We start from the raw sequence: 21,672 nt of genomic DNA, 5'->3' as shown, positions 1-21,672 counted from the left end.
TCTAAACCAGTGAGCCTGTGAAGTCTGTGAATAACCAGGCCCACATCCTGAGTTTTTTGTTGTTGTTATTTTTAATATTTTTAGTTATACGTGGACACAATACCTTTATTTTGTTTATTTAGTTTTTTTATGTGGTGCTAGGGATTGAACCCAGTACCTCATGCATGCTAGGTACGCACTCTACCACTGAGCCACAACCCCAGCCCACAACCTGAGTTATGCTAGGTTTATGCTTCAAAAACACAATAGAAAAACATTTTGACATGGAAGAAGCCACAGGTGATCTAGCAGCTCTCTGCACTGGTTGAGGAATGCTGCCAGATGGCCCCAAACTACCCTGCTTATCCCAAGGTTATTGCTTCTCCTTCTCAATTGTCTTAAAGTTTACACTTAAGTATAGGGATTCCATAGTAGGAAGTGGTCTTTCACTCTGGAGAGGTGCTATTAATACGTTGCTTGCTTTTCAGGAAAGCAAAAAGGTCCCATTAAGCATGGCAGATTAGTTTACACAAAACCAGATACTTCCTGATAGAAAAGCCCAAAGCACTTGCTATAGGAGAATCAAATTTTGATTGGCCAGAGAGTAGGAGGGAACAACATACAAGCATAAGAAGGGTAGGGAGCAGAGTTTGCAAACTGGTGAAACAATCTGGCTCATAAAACATGTTTTATTTAGCCCTTTCCAACATGATGCTCAAAGAAAAAGGAAAAAAAAAAGTTTTTAAACTAAAAGTTTTCACAAAAATAGATATCTATTTTGGCATCTCCAAAATATTAGAAGATTTGGCAACACTGGACCTATAATCTCCCATGGCAACAGCTGGCTGAACCCTTTGGAAGGGTTTATGCTCCAAAACTCCTTCTCAAACTCCTGGGTGTGAAGGATGCAGTATTGAATGATGATGGCGACACAGACCCCAGAGCACTCCCCCTCCTACTGCACTCACTCCTGGGCCTATTTTCCACTCTGGCAGGAGTGTGAATCTGCCCTAGAGCCTCTGTGTATGTGGGCGTTGGGGGGGGTGTCAATGGAAGCGCTCCTTTCCAGTTCATTGTTTAGTTTCTGTTTTGAATCTATTCCAACATTAACAAGAAAGATGAAATGTATTTTGTGATGAAGGAGAGGAGCTGTTCTTCCTTAAAAAAGAAAGAAAAAACAATTAATCCTAAGAGTCTCAACAGACTAGACAATAAAGCCTCAAGACGATAAGGTCCTCAAGAGATTTTTTCAAATACTGAAATATGCCCACACTGGCGGGCAAAGTATCCAAAGGTCCAGTTTCTAAACAGCATGAGCAATATTTTAAAAACATGGTTCCTCTTCCTTGAGGTTACCTCCTCTTGAGGGATCTCCCCCTAATTCCCTTAGCTGGAAATTTCAATTCATTATGTGCCAGCAGAGGCCCTGACTCTGTATTGAACACAAAGCCTTTCCAAAACCAAAAGTTTTGCAGTAGTTCCTTCTCAATTCTAATCAGGAAACTTTCAGAAATCACTGCTTTGATAGAATATACACCCAGGACTCAACTGTACAATGTTTCTTTTGTGGACTCCTCCAAATAATTTGTGGGTTATTTCATAATCTACACAACATAATCTCCTTCCTGTTTTGACTCCTTGGATAAGGAGACGTTAGGTAATCTGCTTGCTTAAATTCATTTATACCTGGTTTCTAAGATGCTGTATGGTTTTCAAGTCAAAAAGCTGTATTTAAGTAAAAAATCATATTTACATCACAGAATATTATGGGTTTTAAAGTCCTGGGCTGGGATTGTGGCTCAGCAGTAGAGTGCTCACCTACCATGTGCGAGGCCCTGGGTCTGATCCTCAGCACCACATAAAAATAAATAAATAAAATAAAGTATTGCGTCCAACTACAATTAAAAAATATTTAAAAATAAATAAATAAAGTTCTGCAATGGTTAAAATAAACTCCAACTCTATTATAAATTAATATAAATAGGGTTAACTAAATAAAACTATGGAAACTAAAATATTACGAACATAGCAGTAAATAAATCAGGTCTGCCAATGTATATCTGCACAGGCACAATGACAAACTAAATCAAACACGTTCCAATAAAGATGAAATATACATTAAACTTTCTAAATACATATACAGCTTTTCAACATTTTTTCTACTTAATAATTTCTAAATTATTTAGTAGCATCTCACTAAATAACTAGACAAACACTCTACTCCTGAACTACATCACTAGCTCCTTATAGTCCTTATTCTAAAATTTCATACATTTTTCCTCTCAATTAGAAATGATGCCATTACAAATCATTACTCTATGCCTATAGAAGCAGAGGCCCATTTCAGTAGCCATCACTCGCAGGAGCCATCACCCCAGCAGCTGTAGAGCAGGTGGTGAGTGCAAGAGCAGCAGCCAGGGGAAAGCCCCTGAAGCCCAAATCACTGCCTCCCAAGATCAAATGTTCTTTCTCAAACTATTCTGACACACAGGCAAAATATATTCAAATGCATAAGAGAACAAACAAATGCACAGTTCTCTTTCCAGCACTGGAGGTAATATATGAGCAGACAAACACATTTCCTCACCTGGGAGATTTCCTTGGAGAGAAAGGTGGAACAGAAATGTGGAATCTGAACTCTCTTCAGCTGCCACAAAGAGAGGATGGTTCTGAGCTGACAGATAGACAGAGAACCAGACCCACTCCCAGGACAGAGGCATGGGACAAGGCAAACGGAGGTTTCCTGCATGTTCTTGGCTGAGAGCATAACCAACCCACTGCCAGAGAAAATGGCCTGTGGCCTGCTTGATAGCAGTCTCTCAGGATTTCACTCCCCTTGTCACATGTAATTTATAGAATTTCTTACACCTTCTGCAAAGCCTTGAGAAAAAGTACTGACAGACTAACAAACTCTACAACTTCCTGGAAAATACCATGGAAAGGTGTGTGAAGCAGAAGGCCTTTCTTCTTCTTCTTTTTTTTTTTTTTTTGTAGTAGTAGATAGACAGAATGCCTTTATTTTATTTAATTTTTTAATGTGGTGCTAAGGATCAAACCCAGTGTCTCACACATGCTAGGCAAGAGCTCTGCCCCTGCCCCAGCCCTCAAGCCTTCTATTTTTAAAAAAATAAAATCAATAATGACCTTCTCAAAAACTACAAATCATTTGACACTGGATGTTGGTCCTCAGTAATATTTACATTTCCTAATGTCAAAAAGCCTTTGAGTTGCACTGTGATGAAATTACTGAGCCCCAGCTACCTCCTCTCCACTATTTTCCCTACACAAAGGAAATATTCATTCATTCAACAGATATTAACCAAGCACCTATTCTATGACAAGGTCCATGTATACTATAATGGTCAAGAGGAAAGGAAGTCTCTGCCCTCACTGAGTTGACATTCTATTAAGTCTCTGCCCTCACTGAGTTGACATTCTATTATGGACATAATAAGCCGGTTGTAAAAATTCAAACTATCCAGAAAGAAATGATACAGGAAGTAAACATCCCCTAAAACTACAACTGAGCATCTGGTACATTTTAAGTAATTTTTGTGTACCTTAAAAACACATCTACCCATATTTTGTAACGAGTTCACACTATATAATCTGTTTTTCGACTCCCCGACTTCCCTTTGACAATCAACCCTAGGTTTTTTTCCATTTCATTACCTTCTTCTTTTTTTTTTTTTTTTTTGGGGGGGGGGGTACTGGGATTGAACTCAGAGGTACTTAGCCACTGAGCCACATCCCCAGCACCCCCAGTTTGGGGTTTTTTTTTTTGGTATTTAGAGACAGAGTCTCACTGAGTTTCTTAGGGCCTCACTAAGTTGCTGAAGCTGGCTTTGAACTCATGATCCTCCTGCCTCAGTCTCCCCAGTCTCTGGAATCACAGGCCTGTACCACTGCACCAGCTCATTGCCTTCTTTTAAGACAGGTTTCCACTGTTCAAGAGAATCTGTTAACTTTCTTCCTTAAGTGCTGATTCCCCACTTTGGACTATTCGAAGTCAAAAATAAGGCTCAAAAATAAGGCCCCCTCCTCCTAATTCTCAGTCCAGGGACTGCTCAGAGCTTCTAGCTCCTGAACTACCTGCTCTGCCAGCTTCCTCCGAGTCACATCTTAGCTTTAGATTCTACTCTTGCTTTGTCTCTGAATGTTCTTCCACACTTTCTGTAGCAACTTGGCACTTTCTGTAGCAACTTCCTCACTTTCTGTGGCAACTTGTAGCACCATTCTTGCTCCCCGCCCCTGGGGCTAGGAGCCATTCCCATCTACTGTTTTTTTTTTTTTTTTTTTCATTGAAAATATTTATTATATTTTTATCTCTGTTGTTTTCCTGACTTTCTACTTGCTCTGACAATTGCCTAGAATATCTTTCTTGATCAAAATTTCATATCCTCTCTTCTTGGGTAATTCTTGCTAATATGTCTGAATTAAGTCAGACTCCTATTACAAAGATTTTCCTGATCCCCTTAAATTAGATTAAGGCATGATACAGATCTTTTTTTAAATATCTTTATTTTTTATTTTTAATGTGGTGTTGAGGATCGAACCCAACACTCCGCGCATGCCAGACGAGTGTGCTACCGTTTGAGCCACATCCCCAGCCCCCGATACAGATCTTTATATACCTCTTTTCCTTTTTTTAATACCAGTTATCTTACAGACAAAAAGAACATTTTTTACCTACAATCTGTAAACTACAACAATATCTTATGTCACTTTTTTAAACATTTTGATTAGAATTAATATAGTAACAGATTAAGGATTTTATACATTACAAACCTCAATCTTCACAAAGGCAAGAATTGTGTATATCTTTCCCAACATCATATTCTTTTTTAAATTTTATTTATTCTAATTTGTTATATGTGACAGCAGAATGCAATTCAATTCATATTACGCAAACAGAGCACAATTTTTCATGTCATTGGTTGTATATCCCATCTACTCTTAACCCTGATCCATCCCAGGGTTAAGAGTAGATGGGATATACAAAAAAAGGGATAGGAAAGATAGAAAGACAGATAACAGTAAGAAGAATTAGGAACTTTCTGTTCTTCCAGCAAAGAACATTAGCTCTCAATATTCCTTTTTGCTTTGAAATACTTCTCAAAGATCACAAAATAGGGCCTCCCTAGAGTATTCCTTCATTTTGCTCTGTTTCATAGTTATTCTCACCAAATTATACTGAATCTACTAACAATTAAAAATCAGCATCTAAAACTATGCCTCTTTCAGCTGGACATGGTGGCACACGCCTGTAACCCCAGTGACCTGGGAGGCTGAGGCAGAAGGATTTCAAATTTGAGGTTAGTCTCCGCAACTTAGCAAGACCCTATTTCAAAATAAAAAATAAAGGGCTGGGGATGTGGCTCAAGTGGTAGCGCGCTCGCCTGGCATGCGTGCGGCCCAGGTTCGATCCTCAGCACCACATACAAACAAAGATGTTGTGTCCGCCGAGAACTAATAAATAAATATTAAAAAATTCTCTCTCTCTTTCTCTTTAAAAAAAAATATTAAAAAAATAAATAAAAAGAGCTGGGGATATAGCCCAGTGGTAGAGTGCTCTGGGTTCAACACCCCATATCTATCTATCTACCCATATATCAATCAATAAATAAAATAATGCTCCTTCTTTTCAGTGGATATATCATTTTAAATTGTATGCAGACATCTTACATAATGTGGGCAAACTGAAAACAGGAAACACTATAAAGTGTGCAAACACCACAAGCACACACACCAAGGAGCCTTCTAACAGTAAGGTTACACAGAGATCTTAAATCTTCGTATCAAGAAGACAATTAGACAGTTAGATTCAGAAATACGAAAGTCTGTGAACTATCAGTCAAATCTTCACATCTGAACAATCTGTGCCAACCACAAGTTAGGGGGAAAGCTGACTATTTTTTGGTTTTTGCTGTCTTTGTTGCCTTTCTAAAGAGAAACTTAAAATCATAAAATATAAACACAGGTTTATGAGGGCCAGAAGGCCAATATTTTGCTCAACAGCTTAAACAAGAAATACACATAACAAAGACTACTAAGTATATCATAGAATATTAAAACAAATACTAATCAACATAACTCATTGATGAATTAGAACATTATATTGTAAATTATATTTTTAATCTATAAACTCTAAAAGCATTTCTTTAAGATCTGGATCTGATAATGTTCCTGGATATGCATGTAAGTTAAATATCCTCAGTGCAGATGAATAAATTGAAATCTCTGTAAGCATTTCCCTATTTTCCTCCTCAGAGGCAGGACATCACTTGTTAAAGATTTCAGGAAAAATCCTGGGAAAAGTTTTCTCCACTCTCCCTACCCCACCCCCACTCTGGGCTTTCAAGTCAACAAACAGAATTAATTGTAGGAGCAAACCAAGCTTTAGTAATAACATTATGGTGTGCCTAAAACAACCGCAGGAATTTTAGGAAGAAATAAGAGTTGAGTGTTCAGTATGTTACAACTTCACCCAGATTTCCATTTTCCCCTTAAGAAAAGGAACTTCCCTCTTCCACAGCTCACAATTTTAGGAACTTACCATCACAGCAGTGCCCACACCTGAGGAACCCAGGCCTCCTAAGCAGAAAGAGGAATCTGGTCAATAGGGGCCTTTCTGCAGGTAAGCTAATGCTTTCACCCCTGGTCTTTCCATTCAGGTTCTTAGGTCTGCTGTTGCCAAGCTAAAACTATTCAAGCAATTAATGGCAAATCCTATGCTGGGTTGCTCTAGGTTGTGTGGACCAGACTGATTCCTAAACTACGCCTAATATGAGCTTTTGAGAACACAAGTAGCAGGCCACTGTAATTTATTACAGGTAAGTATATCCTTGTGTCTTTGGCAAGAGCAAAAAATTTTAAAACACTTAGGACGTCACCCTTCTAGCAGAAAGGAAAGTAAAGAAAGTCTAAAGTTCCAAACATTTCTTCCATAGATTTCAGCATTGAGATCATAAAATTGAACTCTGGTGCCAATCCTTGAGCCAATGTTGGTTGTATGTACATTTAAAATAAAACCACAAAAACATGAAGCAGAAAAACAAAGGAGGTTGATAAACTTTTTAAATGCAGGATGTATAACTGAAAGTGTAGAAGTCAAGAAACTTCAGTACGGTCCTGGCACTACCACTCGAGCTGGGCTCCCTGCACTAGCTACTTAATCTTCTACAACTCCTTTACTTCACAGATAGAAAGCAGTGGGGTCAGGGAAAACTGGTCTAGATATCTTCCAGTTGCAAAAAAAAAAGATAAGCCCAAACAAAACAAAACATAAAAACCTGTTCTTAATTCTGCTTAGTTTTGTTTGTGATATTTTGCCAAGTGAACTCTGGATACTTCTTTTTTAATGACTCTTCACACCCGATACAATACAACCACTTTAATAAATTGATATCATATTAAAAACAACATTAAAAAAAAGAGAATCTTCCGTTTTGGATACAAAAAGCAATAGAATGGAAATCAATTTAGAAGAGACTTTGCTTCAACATTTCTACAGAATAAGGATCACTTTACATTTTGTTAACCTGGAGTTTTGAATTCTCTCCCTTACCCAGAAAACTAAAACAAGTAACCATTACCAGAAAGTAGCCTCACTGTCTTGGGTAGTACTTAAGAGGAGGGAGCTTTGTGCCAAATGCAAATCAAACTGCTGATCCTCTGCCTGCAGGCCTCCCAACCCCAGGTAGCAGGTTCAGATGTCCTACCTGATCTGCCCATCTTAGACAGCAGCTGCAGATGGCCACACAGAACTGTCTTGGAATATTCCACACCACAAGAAAATGAGGTCAAGTTGGGAAAATGATTTTGATACAATTTAAGTGAAAAATTAAGGACACAAAAACTACGCATACAACTTTAATGAAAGGAGGCATGAAAGAAAGAACTAGAAAGCTGGATTGTCACATATTTATAGCAGTTTTTCATAATTTCCAAAACTTAAAAGTAATAAAGATGTTCTTCAGTAGATGAATACATAAATAAACTATGATACTTCCAGACAACGGGTCATTCAGTCCTAAAAAGGAATGAGCTATCAAACCATGAAAAGACATGGAGGAATCCCCCACTCCCACGCCACCCAAGGCTGGGAATTAACCTCAGCAGTGTTTGACCACTGATATATATACCCAGCTCTGTTTTTTTTAAGTTTTGAGGCAGGGCCTTGCTAAGTTGCCCAAGCTGGCTTCGAACTTTTCAATTCTCCTACTTAAGCTTCCTAAGTACCTGGGATTACAGGTGTGTGCCAATCTAAAATGTATGTTACTAAGTGAAAGAAGACAGTCTAAATGGGCTATATACTATATGATTCAAATAATATGACATTCTGGAAAAGGCAAAGCATTAGTAAAATAGCACTGCTTGACAGGGATTAGAAGGAAGAGAGGAATGAATAGGCTTGAGAAGGACTTTTAGGGAAACTACTCTGGATGCATCATGATGGTGCATAACTGTTGTAAATTTGTCCAAACTCACCTAATGTTTACCACTGAGAGTGAATCTTAAGGCAAACTATGAACTTCAGGTGATAATGATGTGTGTCAAAGTAGGTTCATCAATTATAACAAATGTTCCACTCTGGCAGGGAATGTTGTTAATAATGTCGAGACGGGGACCAACGGGAAATCTCTGTACCTTCCACTTGATTTTTCTATGAACTTTAAACTGCTCTAAAAAATAAAACCTTAAAAAAACAAAACAAACAAACAAATAAAAAACCCTACACAAATACCAAATACTATGGCAACAAGTAGCAGAATTAGCTGATTAAAAAAACACAACACAACAAGGGCTGAGGCTGTGGCTCAGTGGCAGAGCACTTGCCTAGCACGTGTGAGGCACTGGCTTTGATCCTTAGCACCACATAAAAATAAAATAAAGGTACTGTGTCCAGCTACAACTAAAATACATATATTTTATACATATTGGGTTGGGTTGTGGCTCAGTGGTGGGGCGCTTGCCTGGCACAGCGAGGCACTGGGTTTGATCCTCAGCACCACATAAAAATTAAAAAATAAAATGAAGTTACTATATCCAACTACAACCAAAATAAATATTTTTTAAAAATAATATATATATATATATATATACATATATAGATATTTTTTAAATACAACACAATTTTAACAGTGATTTGTGTTATAGTGGTGGGACTATTCCCCCCCCCCATTTTATTAGGAACTTTTTTCACAGCTGGGCCTTGTGGTACACACCTGTAATCCCAGCTACTCAGAAAGTGGAGGTAGTACAATTTCAAGTTTGACGCCAGCCTCAGCAACTTAGTGACACCTTGTCTCAAAATAAAAGATAAGGGGGAAGGGCAGTGTAGTGCAGTGGTTGAGCCCTTGCCTAACATGTGCTAGGCTCTGGATTTTTAGCCCCAGCACAGGAAAAAGAAAAAAAAGTACTAAAACAAAAGGGAGAGGGGGCACTGGGGATATAGCTCAGTGACAGAATGCTCTGGGTTTGATCCCCAGAATTAAAAAACAAAACATAACTTTAAAAAATTTTTTTGCAGGGGCTGGGGATGTGGCTCAAGCGGTAGCGCGCTCGCCTGGCATGGGTGCGGCCCCGGGTTCGATCCTCGGCACCACATACAAAGATGTTGTGTCTGCCGAAAACTAAAATGTAAATTAAAAATTTAAAAAAAAAATTACAGATCAGGGCTGAGAATATAGTTTAGTCAGTTGAGTGCTTATTTAAAAAAAAAAAAAAAGTTTACAGTATTGAGGAGACTTGAAATATATTTTAATTGACCACTGGAAAATTTTAAAATCTTATTCTAATTTACAATATTCTTTCAAACATTGCACTTAGTTAAAATGACTGATTTTCATTACTTTGTCTACTTTTGGCTAGAATTTTTCCGATAAAATTAAAAGTCTGTTTTTAAATACCTTGGGTAAAGAATTCATTAATTAAACTAGGAAAAAGAGTCATTTCGTAAGGTATGTATTTCCCCAAACAAAAGAGGACTTTGGACAGGCTTCGGTAAGTTCTCAGAGTTTTCCAGGGCAGAATATAGGTAACACTTATTATTCCCAAGCTCCCCACATTCTCTCTTATTCCTTTCCTTTAGCAATCTGCTTCTCTTTTTTTTTTTTTTTTTTTTGAGGGGGGAAGGTGGTTACCCGGGATTGAAATTGAACTCTGGGGTACTTGACCACTGAACCACAGCCCCTGCCCTGTTTTTTTTTAGAGATAGGGTCTCACTTAGTTGCTTAGTGCCTCATGGTTGCTGAGGCTGGCTTTGAACTCACGATTCTCCTATCTCAGCCTCCCAAGCTGCTGGGATTTCTGCTTCTTTGTAGACTAAAGCCTTCTGCCTTGGCTCAGTTCCTTGCCCTCATGTTATTCATTTATTCAACAAATATTCACTAAGAACATTAATTTTGTTTTGTTTTGCATACTGTACTAGGGATTGGACCCAGGGGCAAGGAGGAACTGAGTTACATTCCTGGCCCTGTTTTATTTTGAGACAGGGTCTCACTAAGTTGCCCAGGCTGGCCTCGAACTTGCAATCCTCCTGCCTCAGCATTCTGAGTAGATTATTAAGAACTTTATATTTACAGAGAAATAAAAAAACAAAAGAGGCCTTGGTTCTGTCCTCTAGAGCTCATTGTCTAATAAAGGGGAAAGATCCTCCAAACAAATAACTACTGTACAATGGAGGTCATATAACTTTTTCTGTACAGTGCCAGAAAGTATTTTTGGCTTTGCAGGTCATACAGTCTCTGTCACAGCTACTCAACTCTGCCACTGTAGCATGAAAGCAACCACTGGCATTAAGTAAATGAATCTGCATGGTTGTGTTCCAACAAGATTTATATTTACAAAAACAGGCAGTGGGCCAGATTTGGCTTGGGTGCTACTGTGTCTGCCAACCTGTGGTATACAGCATCCTAAGGAACATCCTTGAAGCCTGGAGAGTCTGAGAAAAGACCCGCAGGACTGCAGGCCTCTTACAGTGAATGCCATCGCATCTTATTTGGACAGACACAACAATCCACAAAAAATTCTCCTTGGAAGTGGTGAACCAGGGGCCAGGCATGGTGGCTCACACCTGTAAATCCCAGCCTTGGGAAGTTGAGGTAGGAGGATTTCAAGTTTGAGGCCAGCCTGGGCGACTTAACAAGACCCTGTTAGAAAGAAAGGTCAGGGAAGGGAGGGAGGGAAGGAAGAAAAAAAGAGAAGGAAGGAGAGAAAGAAAGAAAGGAGGGAGAGAAAAAAAGAGGGAAAGGGAAGGAGGAAGGGTGGAAGGGATGGAGAAAGATGAAATAGGGAAAGAGGGCGAGAGGGAGGTAAAAAAGAGAAAAAGAGGTGGACTAGCAATTAGTTTTCTACTCAAAGTCACTGAATTGGTCCCTCAAAAATAGCAGCTCTTAACCTGGTGTTAAGACAAACGGGTATAGAATGTGTTGCAATTAATTTATTATTGTAGTAGAGTTAATGATTAAAATAATAAATATTAGTTTTCAAAATTTTTCTTAAACATTTGAAAGAGGACAGAAAGCATCTCTGTGGAAGTTATAGCCCCTGGTGTGCCTGCAGAAGCAAAGGGCATGTGTATTCAGTGTCGGCCCAGGTGTGTTCGTGGCAGAAGGAGCCCTAGAGACCACTGAGTCTAGCCTTCTCCATCTGAAGATAACAAACACCCCCTAGCTAGCAACTCAAACATGGCAGATTTAGATCCATCAGTCTAATTACCATTCTTGAAAACATATGAAGTCAAACTGGAGGAGACAGGCAAGTATGGAAGGAAGTGAGATAAGGCCTCTCCAGGCCAGCTGCATAATATGCTGATAAGTACCTTTCCTTCAAACTCTTTCACTGTTGTTCCTCATGGAAAAATTTTAAAACGTGGGAAAGTAAGAATAAAAAATAAATGTCCAGTATTGTCATGGGCAATAACTTGTAACACTTTGGTTCTTTTCCTTTCCAATTCTTTTTCTGTGTATATAAGAAAAAAATTATTTTTAATTAAAATGTTTTTTCCTTTGTTATGAAACATACCATGTATATTCTCATATATTCTTTAATAAGGCTCAAAAAATTTGTAATGTATTAAAAGTCCACCAAGTGAATGGGCCATATTTATTTAAATACTTTGCACTATTGGATATTTAGGTTATCTCTTTATTTTTATACTGCATTAAAAGTTGAAAATAAGCCAGGTGTGGTGGCACCCATCTGTCGTCCCCAGCGATTTAGGAGCTGAGGCAGGAGGATCACAAGTTCAAGGCCAGACTTGGTAATTTAGCAAGACCCTCTCTCAAAATAAAAATAAATAAATAAAAAGAGCTAGGGAAGTAGCTCAGTGCCCACGGGTTCAATTCCCCAGTACCCCCCCCAAAAAAATAAATAGCAAGTTGAAAATAATCCCATGGAAGCTTACAAAACTACTTAAATGTAACATTTTATATTTATTTGATAGCAAGTAGTTCTCTAAAACAGATTAATGCCCTGGGGCCCTGTAGGTCAAGGCATAGTACACAATGGTGACCACAGGAGGAGGCATACCTCCCAGGAGCAGACAGGGGGGCACAAAAAACACAGCATCCTTTCTAGTTTACTGGCCAATTAGCCATTTGGGCCCTCAATATTCTCTACTAAAGATATATGAGATAGCAAAACCATTAACCTCACCACCAGGATCCAAGTATCACAAGGCTTGAGGTTTTTTTTGTTTGTTTTTGTTTTGGTTTTGGTACCAGGGATTGAACTCAGGGGCACTCAACTACTGAGCCACATCCCAGCCCTATGCGTCTCAAGCACCTCGCCTTTGCTGAGGCTGGCTTTGAACTCGTGATCCTCCTGTCTCAGGCTCCCAAGCTAATGGGACTACAGGTGTGTGCCACCGCACCCCACAAGACTGAGTTTTAACCACTCTCAGCAAAAACCAACAGAGGAAAACTCTTTGGCTTGACTACTATTATTAAAATCATATAGAAGAAAGGGATGTGTAATAGCTTGTGGCAGGGCTGGGGTTGTGGCACAGTGGTAGAGCACTTGCCTCACATGTGTGAGGCCCTGGGTTGGATCCTTAGCACCACATAAAAATAAATACATAAAAGTAAAAGACATTGTGTCCCTCTACAACTAAAAATACATATATTTTTTAAAAAGCTTGTGACAGATTTTTATCTATAGCATCTAGTAGATTTGTAGGAAATTCCTTTTGAAATAGAAGGTCCACTAACAGGTCTTTCTCCCAAGGAGAGGAGAGGGTTCTCTGCTTAGCATTTTCTCTGTAGGGCATGATGGGGGGCAGAACCTCATATAAACTTGTGAGGATGCCCAACCCAGCATCAGCCATGTGGGCTTGCAAAAGTAGCATGGAACTATGAAACTTCTAGAGCCTATACCAGTAGAAACTAAATATATTTCCCTTAATCCAGTTGCCAATCAGAAAATTAAAACAAATTAATAATCTGGTTAACAAAATTTAAAATACTAGAAACCCTCCCTCCTAGAATAAATTATACTTGGCCTTTAAGTAAGCCACCGGAAGTGAAATATAATTTATGGATGAGTAGAGTTATAATTGCCTGCTTGAGTTAGCAATAACAAGAAAAGCTCCAGTTCAGATATCAGTTTCCAGATAAAGATTTTAGGTAAAAGCAACATATTTGTGTTTGCCTAACAGTCTGAACCAGGCGGGGTCATATAACAATGGTATTCTTCTAATTAAAGATGAGAAAACAAACACTTCTGATTAAAATCCCCATCTAAACTTGTATTTGTCTATGGACATTTTACAAAGAGATTACTTTTCAAACCTAATTTTACCAGAGTTATCTAGGAATAATTCACATTCTATGTGCAGAAAAACAAACAAAATAAATAAATCAAGCCCAAGGTGGTAAAGAACTTTCTGACCCCACCCCTACTATCTATATCTGTTTGACAAATAAAGAAATTTGCATGAACAGGGCAAAAACTCTTGTTTTTGCCAAAACAACTTTGGATATACAAACATAAAAGGACATGGATTATTTTGATACCTATGAGAATGGTTACATGTAAATTTGTCAAGTATGGAAGTAATCACCATCATCGCTTTTTTAGAGCACATGAAAAAGTTAAGTCAATGCTGCAAGACAATGGCATCAGGTGGTTAACAAACCTATGCAAAACAAACACCAAATATCACCATTCACCTATTCACAATATCTGATCACCAATAGTTCCTACAGGCCCATAGGGGAGACTGTTTTTCAAGAATATATCAAGTTCATTGGAAAGTGATGGCAGGGACACAGCACACACACTTACCTTACCAGTGCATCTGGTTTGCTTAGCTGGTTATTAGGAATACAGTTTTCCATTAAGTCCTTGTGTGAACTTGGGCTCTTGCTAGTGCACTTTTGCTTCTTTTCGTTTTTACTAGATGACGAAGGAATGCTCCCATTTGTGGCGCTGTGACTTCGAGGTGAGGAGTTCACAACTCCACTGGCATTTTTGTAATTTTTGGAGGAAGCAGTGCATGAGTCCTCTTTCAAGAGATTTTCTGTACTTCCCACAAGATCATTATTTAATCTTTTACTATTGATATGGTTTTCCATATACTCAATTTCTTGTATTTTAGAGTCTACGGGTTGTAGTATATTGTTGTTATTTATTCCAAGGTTGTGTTTTTTGGCATCCTTGTCCTTTTCTTTCCCTTTTTCTCGATATTCTATCTCTGGCAAAGTTGTGGACAGTTTTTTGTTGGCGGGGATGCCTCCATTGTGGTGTATAAGGATCGAGGAATCCATATCAGGTAATCCTTTGGCTGCTACAATACCAAAAACAAACCAACAGAAAAAAAAAAACCATACCGGAATATTTAGTTTTTTAAAAACATATACTGTACTGATTCAACAAATTGTATTAGTTTATGGTTAGAAATTCACCATATAAATATGCAAACTCATTTAGAAGCAAGAGTCACAGCACACTGTGTTGAATTCAAGAAGCCAATCTAAACACATTGGAGAAGTTGCAAAATTTGAAAATCATCATCATTTATCAAACACCATCACATATGAAGTCATTTATGGTTGGGCCTTAAAGTAGGATAAGAAATTTTATATTCAAGTCATACTTCATATATCAGTCAAATCAAACTTGTCTGTCATGGGGTTAAGAAAATAAAGGCAGATTTTCTCCTAAGAGGCCCTATTTAAAAGATGCCTATTGAATAAATTTCTAGCAACTTCACAGACATGTTTACAGAAACACAGAAATTAAATAAAATAAAAGAGGATGTATGATTTTAAGATGCAGAACATATATCCTTTTTCTTAAGTCCAGTGCTGAGGTAATAGTCTTATTATTTATTAGATCACTAGTAAAGAATACTCTGTATCAGCTCTATACATTCCAAGTTGTTGAAGGTCTATATAAGAGATTTCTGTACCACAAAGAAAAAGATTTTGACATATATTAATTAACAAAAAACATGACCTCAAACTTCCAACTCCTAAACTGAGAAAACTAGTATTACTGTGAATTCATCTATCTCTGTTGGTTAAATGCCCACAAGACAAGTTCCATTAGATATGGTCCAATTTAAAATCCACATTATCCTGGGCGTGGTGGCACATGCTTGTAATCCCAGTGGCTCAGGAGGATTGTGAGTTCAAAGCCAGCCTCAGCAAAACCAAGTGCAAAGCAACTCAGTGAGACCCTGTCTCTAAATAAAATAAAATTTAAAAATAGGGCTGGGGATGTGGCTCAATACCCAGAGTTCAATCCCCAGTACAAAAGGAAAACAAAAAATAATAATAATAATAAATCCACATTACATTGCAAGAAACTCAAGAATAGAACCTATCAGTCTTGGCTCTACATTGAAGACTTCTGACATATAAAACTCAATTTCCTATGTCCACATCTCTATCTTGCTTATACTTTGGTTCTTGGCTTGTTTTTTTTTTTTTTTGGACATAATACCTTTATTTCACTTATTTATTTTTTTACGTGGTGCTGAGGATCGAACCCAGGGCCTCGCATGTGAGAGGCGAGCACTCTACCACTGAGCTACAACCCCAACCCTCTTGGCTTGTTTTAATTACAAATTTACAGTTATGTATTTTGTTTCCGAGAATAAGTGTTTAAAAAAATTTATGACATAAAATAAGAAACTAAAAATAAAAATTATGAAATAAGCATAGTTATAATTATAAGCTGATGGCCTTCAGAGAATAGATAAAAAATTTCATCAAGGGCTGGGGTTGTGCCTCAGTGGTAGAGTGCTCACCTAGTATGCATGAGGCACTGGGTTCGATCCTCTGAACCACATAAAATAAAGATAGTGTCCACCTAAAACTAAAAAAAAAAAAAGTCATCTACAATCCTTATTTTACAATCAAACAATGGCCCTGAGAAGGAACACCAGAAAGTAGAAAAATCTAAAATTCTAGCTATTTTTCCTTAAAAGATAATTCTACTGAGAGTCAAAAACCACAACTAGCCTTTTAGTCAACAGCTTTAGGGTAAAGACCTACCTTCCTCTGCCTCTTTTTCTTGCTTCTGTAGCATCTGCTGCTCTGGAGGGAGGGCCTGCTGAAGAAGCTGCATGTAAAATTCGTTCTCCTTTTGTACTTCCTTCTGCTTCCTTAACCGCATTTTGTAGCTCACATAACTTTTGAAGCCAAAGCCCAGAGTCACCACAGGGTACCCAATACTAGAAAACAGATAAACAAACTTTAAAATAAACAACACATGCATCAAGCACATGTGGCTATTCATGATTTAAATGAGAAAATAAATTCCTAGAATCAAAAAATAAATTTTAGTTGATGATGGTAGTTGAAGAAGTATTCAATAAACACACAATTGTCATGTCTACATTTATTAAATGTCTGTGGAAATCTGAGGTAGCTGCACGGAAAACAAGCCCCCAAAGGATCAACAGAACTCCTAGACCAAAAGAAAACCCTTCCCATCAGACTCTGGTGAACTACTCAAGGAGTCACCACCACAGCTGACTCTCAGATGCCAAGCTAATGCCTTGAAGAAACACTGACCTGCCTTATGCATTGAAACTGAGACATCTGTATATTTTTAAAAATTGAAAGGGTAGAGAATTTATGGGTGGCCACAAGTAAACATTCTATGTATTAAAAATTCAAGGGGCTGGAGTTATGGCTCAGTGGCAGAATGCTTGCCTAGCATGTGTGAGGCACTGGGTTCAAATCTCAGCACCACATATAAATAAATAGATAAAAATTCAAAAAGACGTCATTTGGGTTTTAATACTAGAAAGCAGGGTCAAATTTAGGTAACTACTTTGACACAGTCTTGCTATCTCAGGGGTAATGACACCATATATTCCTGGAAAATTAGTCCACAAACACTGTCACACATAAATTCCAGAATAATTTAAATAAGTATCTAATATGAGAGCTAACATTTGGGTTGTGCCACCAAATTAAACCAAGCGTACCAACAACTTTAATTTCTGGAATAGAAAGTTGAAATATTTAATTCAGCTCATCACCTGCCTAATACTGTTTCAAAAACTCTTCAAATATTGTGGAACATACATTAAGCTTCATTAACATTAAACCTTACCAATTTGTAATTAGTCTAAATGTGGTCTCACTACAAATTTAAAGTGACAAGTTTTAATGACCAGGTTATTTAATTCACTTGTTAGTGAGAAGACTAAAAATATTGGAAACAATTATTTATTTTTTTAGTTGATTCCTGTTTATTTTAGGTTTTCCATAAATATTAGCAAATAAAAAATGGTGTGTTTAAGAGAAACATACATTTAGTGGTGATTTCCATAATAAATGCAAACAAAAATCATAATAAATGCAAAAAAAGTTTCTGGAAATAAGAAGTCTCTGGGGCTGGGGTTACGGCTCAGTGGCAGAGCACTTGCCTCACACATGTGAGGTACTGTGTTCGATCTTCAGCACCACATGAAAATAAGTAAACAAAATAAAGATGTTGTGTCCATGTATAATTAAACAAATATTAAAAAAAAAGAAGCTTCTGATCAAGCCTAAATGAAAAATGACTTGATATTCATTTATATTTCGTAAGAAGAAATAATATTCCTTGAAGAATTATTAGTAATATTCTCTTACTCTATAAATAAGGAAATTCTAAGTTCTTTTAAGCTTCATAAAATAGCCGTGTATTTCTCATGAAGACTTTTTGGAATCATATCAGATTATAATAAAAATAGTTAACATTTATCAGACTTCAATGTACTTGGCATTAAGTTAAATAGTTTGCGTGTATCACCTCATTTACTCTTTCCTGTGACCCCAGGAGACACAGGTAAGAAAGTTGAAGCTTAGAGCTGTTGGAACAGGAACTGGGATTCCAGCACTCATCTGCCTGAAAAGAGGGTCCACGCTATTTACCACCAGTGCTGTTCTGCTCCTGGACTCACAATAAGAAAAAATTCACAGCTAAACTTACCATTCCACTAAGAAGTGAATTATAGATTGAGTATAGATAATACTTACCAGTGAGCAGCAAATGGACGACAAAGGTCTACGTGAAAATTTTTGAGATCTTTAAATCTAATTGCTGCTTCAATATAAACAAAGAGTATCCAGAGGGACACTGTAGGCAAACACACTCCCCTTTCTGTGGGAAAGCAGCAGAGAAACAAGCATCAATGAAACATTAACTAACACAACAGATGGGTTATTTGGGACACTGATTCAACTACAATAACTTTCATTGAGACTTTCCACTAAACTAAAAAGCAATCTGATGCAAATTAAAAGCTCTTATATGACAAACATTTTCATAGAATCACTGATAAAATAAAAGGCAATCGTTCTGGCAGAAAATACATAAAACAAAATATTCATAGTCCTAACATACAACAAGCTCCTATAAATCAATTTAAAAAAGGTACTGAAGACAGTGGGGGTGGGGGGTGCCCACATCTGTAGTCCCAGCCACTCTGGACACTGAGGGGGAAGGATCACTTGAACCCAGAAGTTCTCAGCCAGCCTGGGCAACACAGTAAGACCTCATCCCAAAACAAAAACGAGTGTGTGGATGTCAGGGAACTGTAATTGAACAGCATAAAATGTGCCTAGTATGTACAAGGCCCACTGGGTTCAATCTTCAGCATTGTCGCCACCCCCACCAAAAAACAAAAACAAAACAAAAGGAACTGAGGAAAATTTACAAGTCACAAAACATAGATGACTAGAAGAAAATATGAAAAAGTACAATTTAGGGAAATACGAAATTAAAAATAATTACATTCATTTTTTTTTTAACCCACTAGAGAAAAAATTTTAAAGTCTAATAAAAGTACAAGAAAGGTGTGAGGAAAGGTTTAGCCTCGTACTTGACAATAATCAAAATTGTGGCAACTTGTACTTCTTTGGTTTAACTTGTACTTTTTTTCTTTTGGGTACCTAGGATTGAACTCAGGGGCACTCAACCACTGAGTCACATCCCCAGCCATATTTTGTATTTTATTTAGAGACAGGGTCTCACTGAGTTGCTTAGCACCTTGTCATTGCTGAGGCTGGCTTTGAAACCCCAATCCTCTTATCTCAGCCTCCTGAGCCACTGGAATTACAGGTATGTGCCACAGCACCCAGTTTAACTTGTACTTTTATTCCAGAAATTCTACTTCTAGGACTCTACCCTACAGAAATATAAGAGCCCTGAGATAAATGTTTAAGAATATTAATCATAGTATTATTTGCAATAATAAAAACTTTATTTTAATTTAAATGTCTATCAATAGGCAGCTATTTAATTGTGATAAATTTATATATTTAAATAGATTGCAGATTATCTGAAGAATGGAAAAGATCTGTATTCTCATGGAATGATGAGTTTTTTTTTTCTTAAAGTATTTTTTTTTTTATTTTTTAGTTGTAGTTGGACATATACCTTTATTTTGTTTATTTATTTTTATGTGGTGCTAAGGATCGAACCCAGCGCCTCGCAAATGCTAGGCAAGTGCTCTACTGCTGAGCCACAACCCCACCCAGAATGTTTTAAAAAATAAAATTCTTAAGTATGAATCAGCTGTAACAGTAAAACAATATAGTGTTTTTTGGACATTTAAGTACTATTTGAAAATGTGTTTTTCTTAACCACAGCTCATACTCATTTTGTAATTAAAAACAATTTCCAAGGGAGGAAAATCAACCTGCAACAGAATAAACAAGATGTAAATATTGGGAAATGACTTGGACTCAAAACCTGCAGACTAGATTCATTTACATTAGGACATGATTAACAACGGGATAATTATAAATGTGGACTACATAGGCATAAGGGGGAAAAATTAGGGACCTAAAGGCTTTCTGCTATGGATTTTTGAGATGAAAAAAATCATAGGGGGCTAGGGATGTGGCTCAAGCGGAGCGCTCGCCTGGCATGCGTGCGGCCCGGGTTCGATCCTCAGCACCACATACAAACAAAGATGTTGTGTCCGCCGAAAACTAAAAAATAAATATTAAAAAAAAAAAAATCATAGGATCTTGAAACTAGGAAGATCATTATGCCTAACTTCCTCATCATGTTGAGGAGAAAAGTAAAGGCCAGAACTTAAGCAAAATTTGGTTCAGGTTCACAGAGATAGTATTGAGTCTGCTTTTAAGAAAAACCAAAATCCTCTTAAGCCTGGTCCCTAAGTTAAATCAATAAGGGAAACTCTGTGAAGGTGATTATTGACTTCAAACATTCTTATGGACTTAACACAGCAAAAATAGGTACTTTCAGAATATAGAAAGAAAAATAGCAACCTTTAATATAAATTTTTAGAATCATTTCAAAAATTTATATTCCCTATTTCCTGTATGAATGTATTAAGTTATTATAAACATAATAAACAGATTACAGAAAAAAGACAAATGTTCATATTTCTACATCTACTCAGTAAATAAAGCTACATTGGAAGCATTTTTTAATAAGAGTAATAATTCTATTATAAATTCAGTTTTGTATCTTGGCCTTTTTTTCTCTTAATAGCAAGGAAAAAGGTTACAACAGTGTATTATCATTATTTTGTGGCCATATATAATTTGTATATTCCTAACATTCTTTTTTTTGAGAGAGAATTTTAATATTAATTTTTTTAAGAGAGAGAGAGAGAGTTTTTAAAATTTATTTTTTAGTTTTTGGCGGACATAATATCTTTGTTTGTATGTGGTGCTGAGGATCGAACCCGGGCCGCTCGCATGCCAGGTGAGCGCTCCGCTTGAACCACATCCCCAGCCCCTATATTCCTAACATTCTTAGGAAAGAATTTAAAATTTTAAGAACTAGAGAAAAAATTAGCCCCAAGTTATACAAATTGTACTCATTTGTCAGGCCCAATAAAACTACAAGTTTTCATTTTATTTTGCTTGTTTTTTTCAGTACTAATTATTCCAATTTAAAACATATTTCACAATTTAGTCATTCTAATGAACTGAGGCCAAGGGCTGAAGAGAGCCAAGTATCATTTCATGATGTAACTACCTGCTATCTGGTGGGTCACTCACTCAACTACAGTTCCTGAAAGGTTCTACTAAGAGTTATATGCTTAGTTTCCTCTCTCTTACTAAAATATTATTGAAGAAATTTAGAGAATCACCATAGTTCCTCAAAGTCCCAAAATATTTGCACTGGAAGGGTCTCTCTTTTACATTATCTAGATTATTCCACCTCCATATGACAAGACATGAAACTGAGACCTAGAGAGAGGAG

At 37.2% G+C, this 21,672-nt stretch overlaps 1 protein-coding gene across 2 annotated transcripts in view; it reads right to left on the bottom strand.

The window, feature by feature from the left end:
* The window catches only part of Maco1 (macoilin 1), a 63,142-nt gene that overhangs the window by 21,816 nt on the left and 19,654 nt on the right, over positions 1 to 21,672 (bottom strand). For both annotated transcript variants that reach the window (XM_071617493.1, XM_027937490.2), the window contains exons 4-6: positions 18,465 to 18,588; positions 16,485 to 16,663; positions 14,269 to 14,770 (exon numbers count right to left, since the gene is read on the bottom strand). In XM_071617493.1, coding sequence (XP_071473594.1) covers positions 14,269 to 14,770; positions 16,485 to 16,663; positions 18,465 to 18,588 — 805 coding nt within the window. The remainder of the gene's footprint in view (positions 1 to 14,268; positions 14,771 to 16,484; positions 16,664 to 18,464; positions 18,589 to 21,672) is intronic.

The sequence above is a fragment of the Marmota flaviventris genome, chromosome 10 (genome assembly GCF_047511675.1).
Source record: "Marmota flaviventris isolate mMarFla1 chromosome 10, mMarFla1.hap1, whole genome shotgun sequence".
In the NCBI taxonomy this organism is placed as follows: domain Eukaryota; kingdom Metazoa; phylum Chordata; class Mammalia; order Rodentia; family Sciuridae; genus Marmota; species Marmota flaviventris.
Note: the sequence above shows the minus strand (reverse complement) of the source record. Positions and strands in the feature narration are given on the sequence as shown.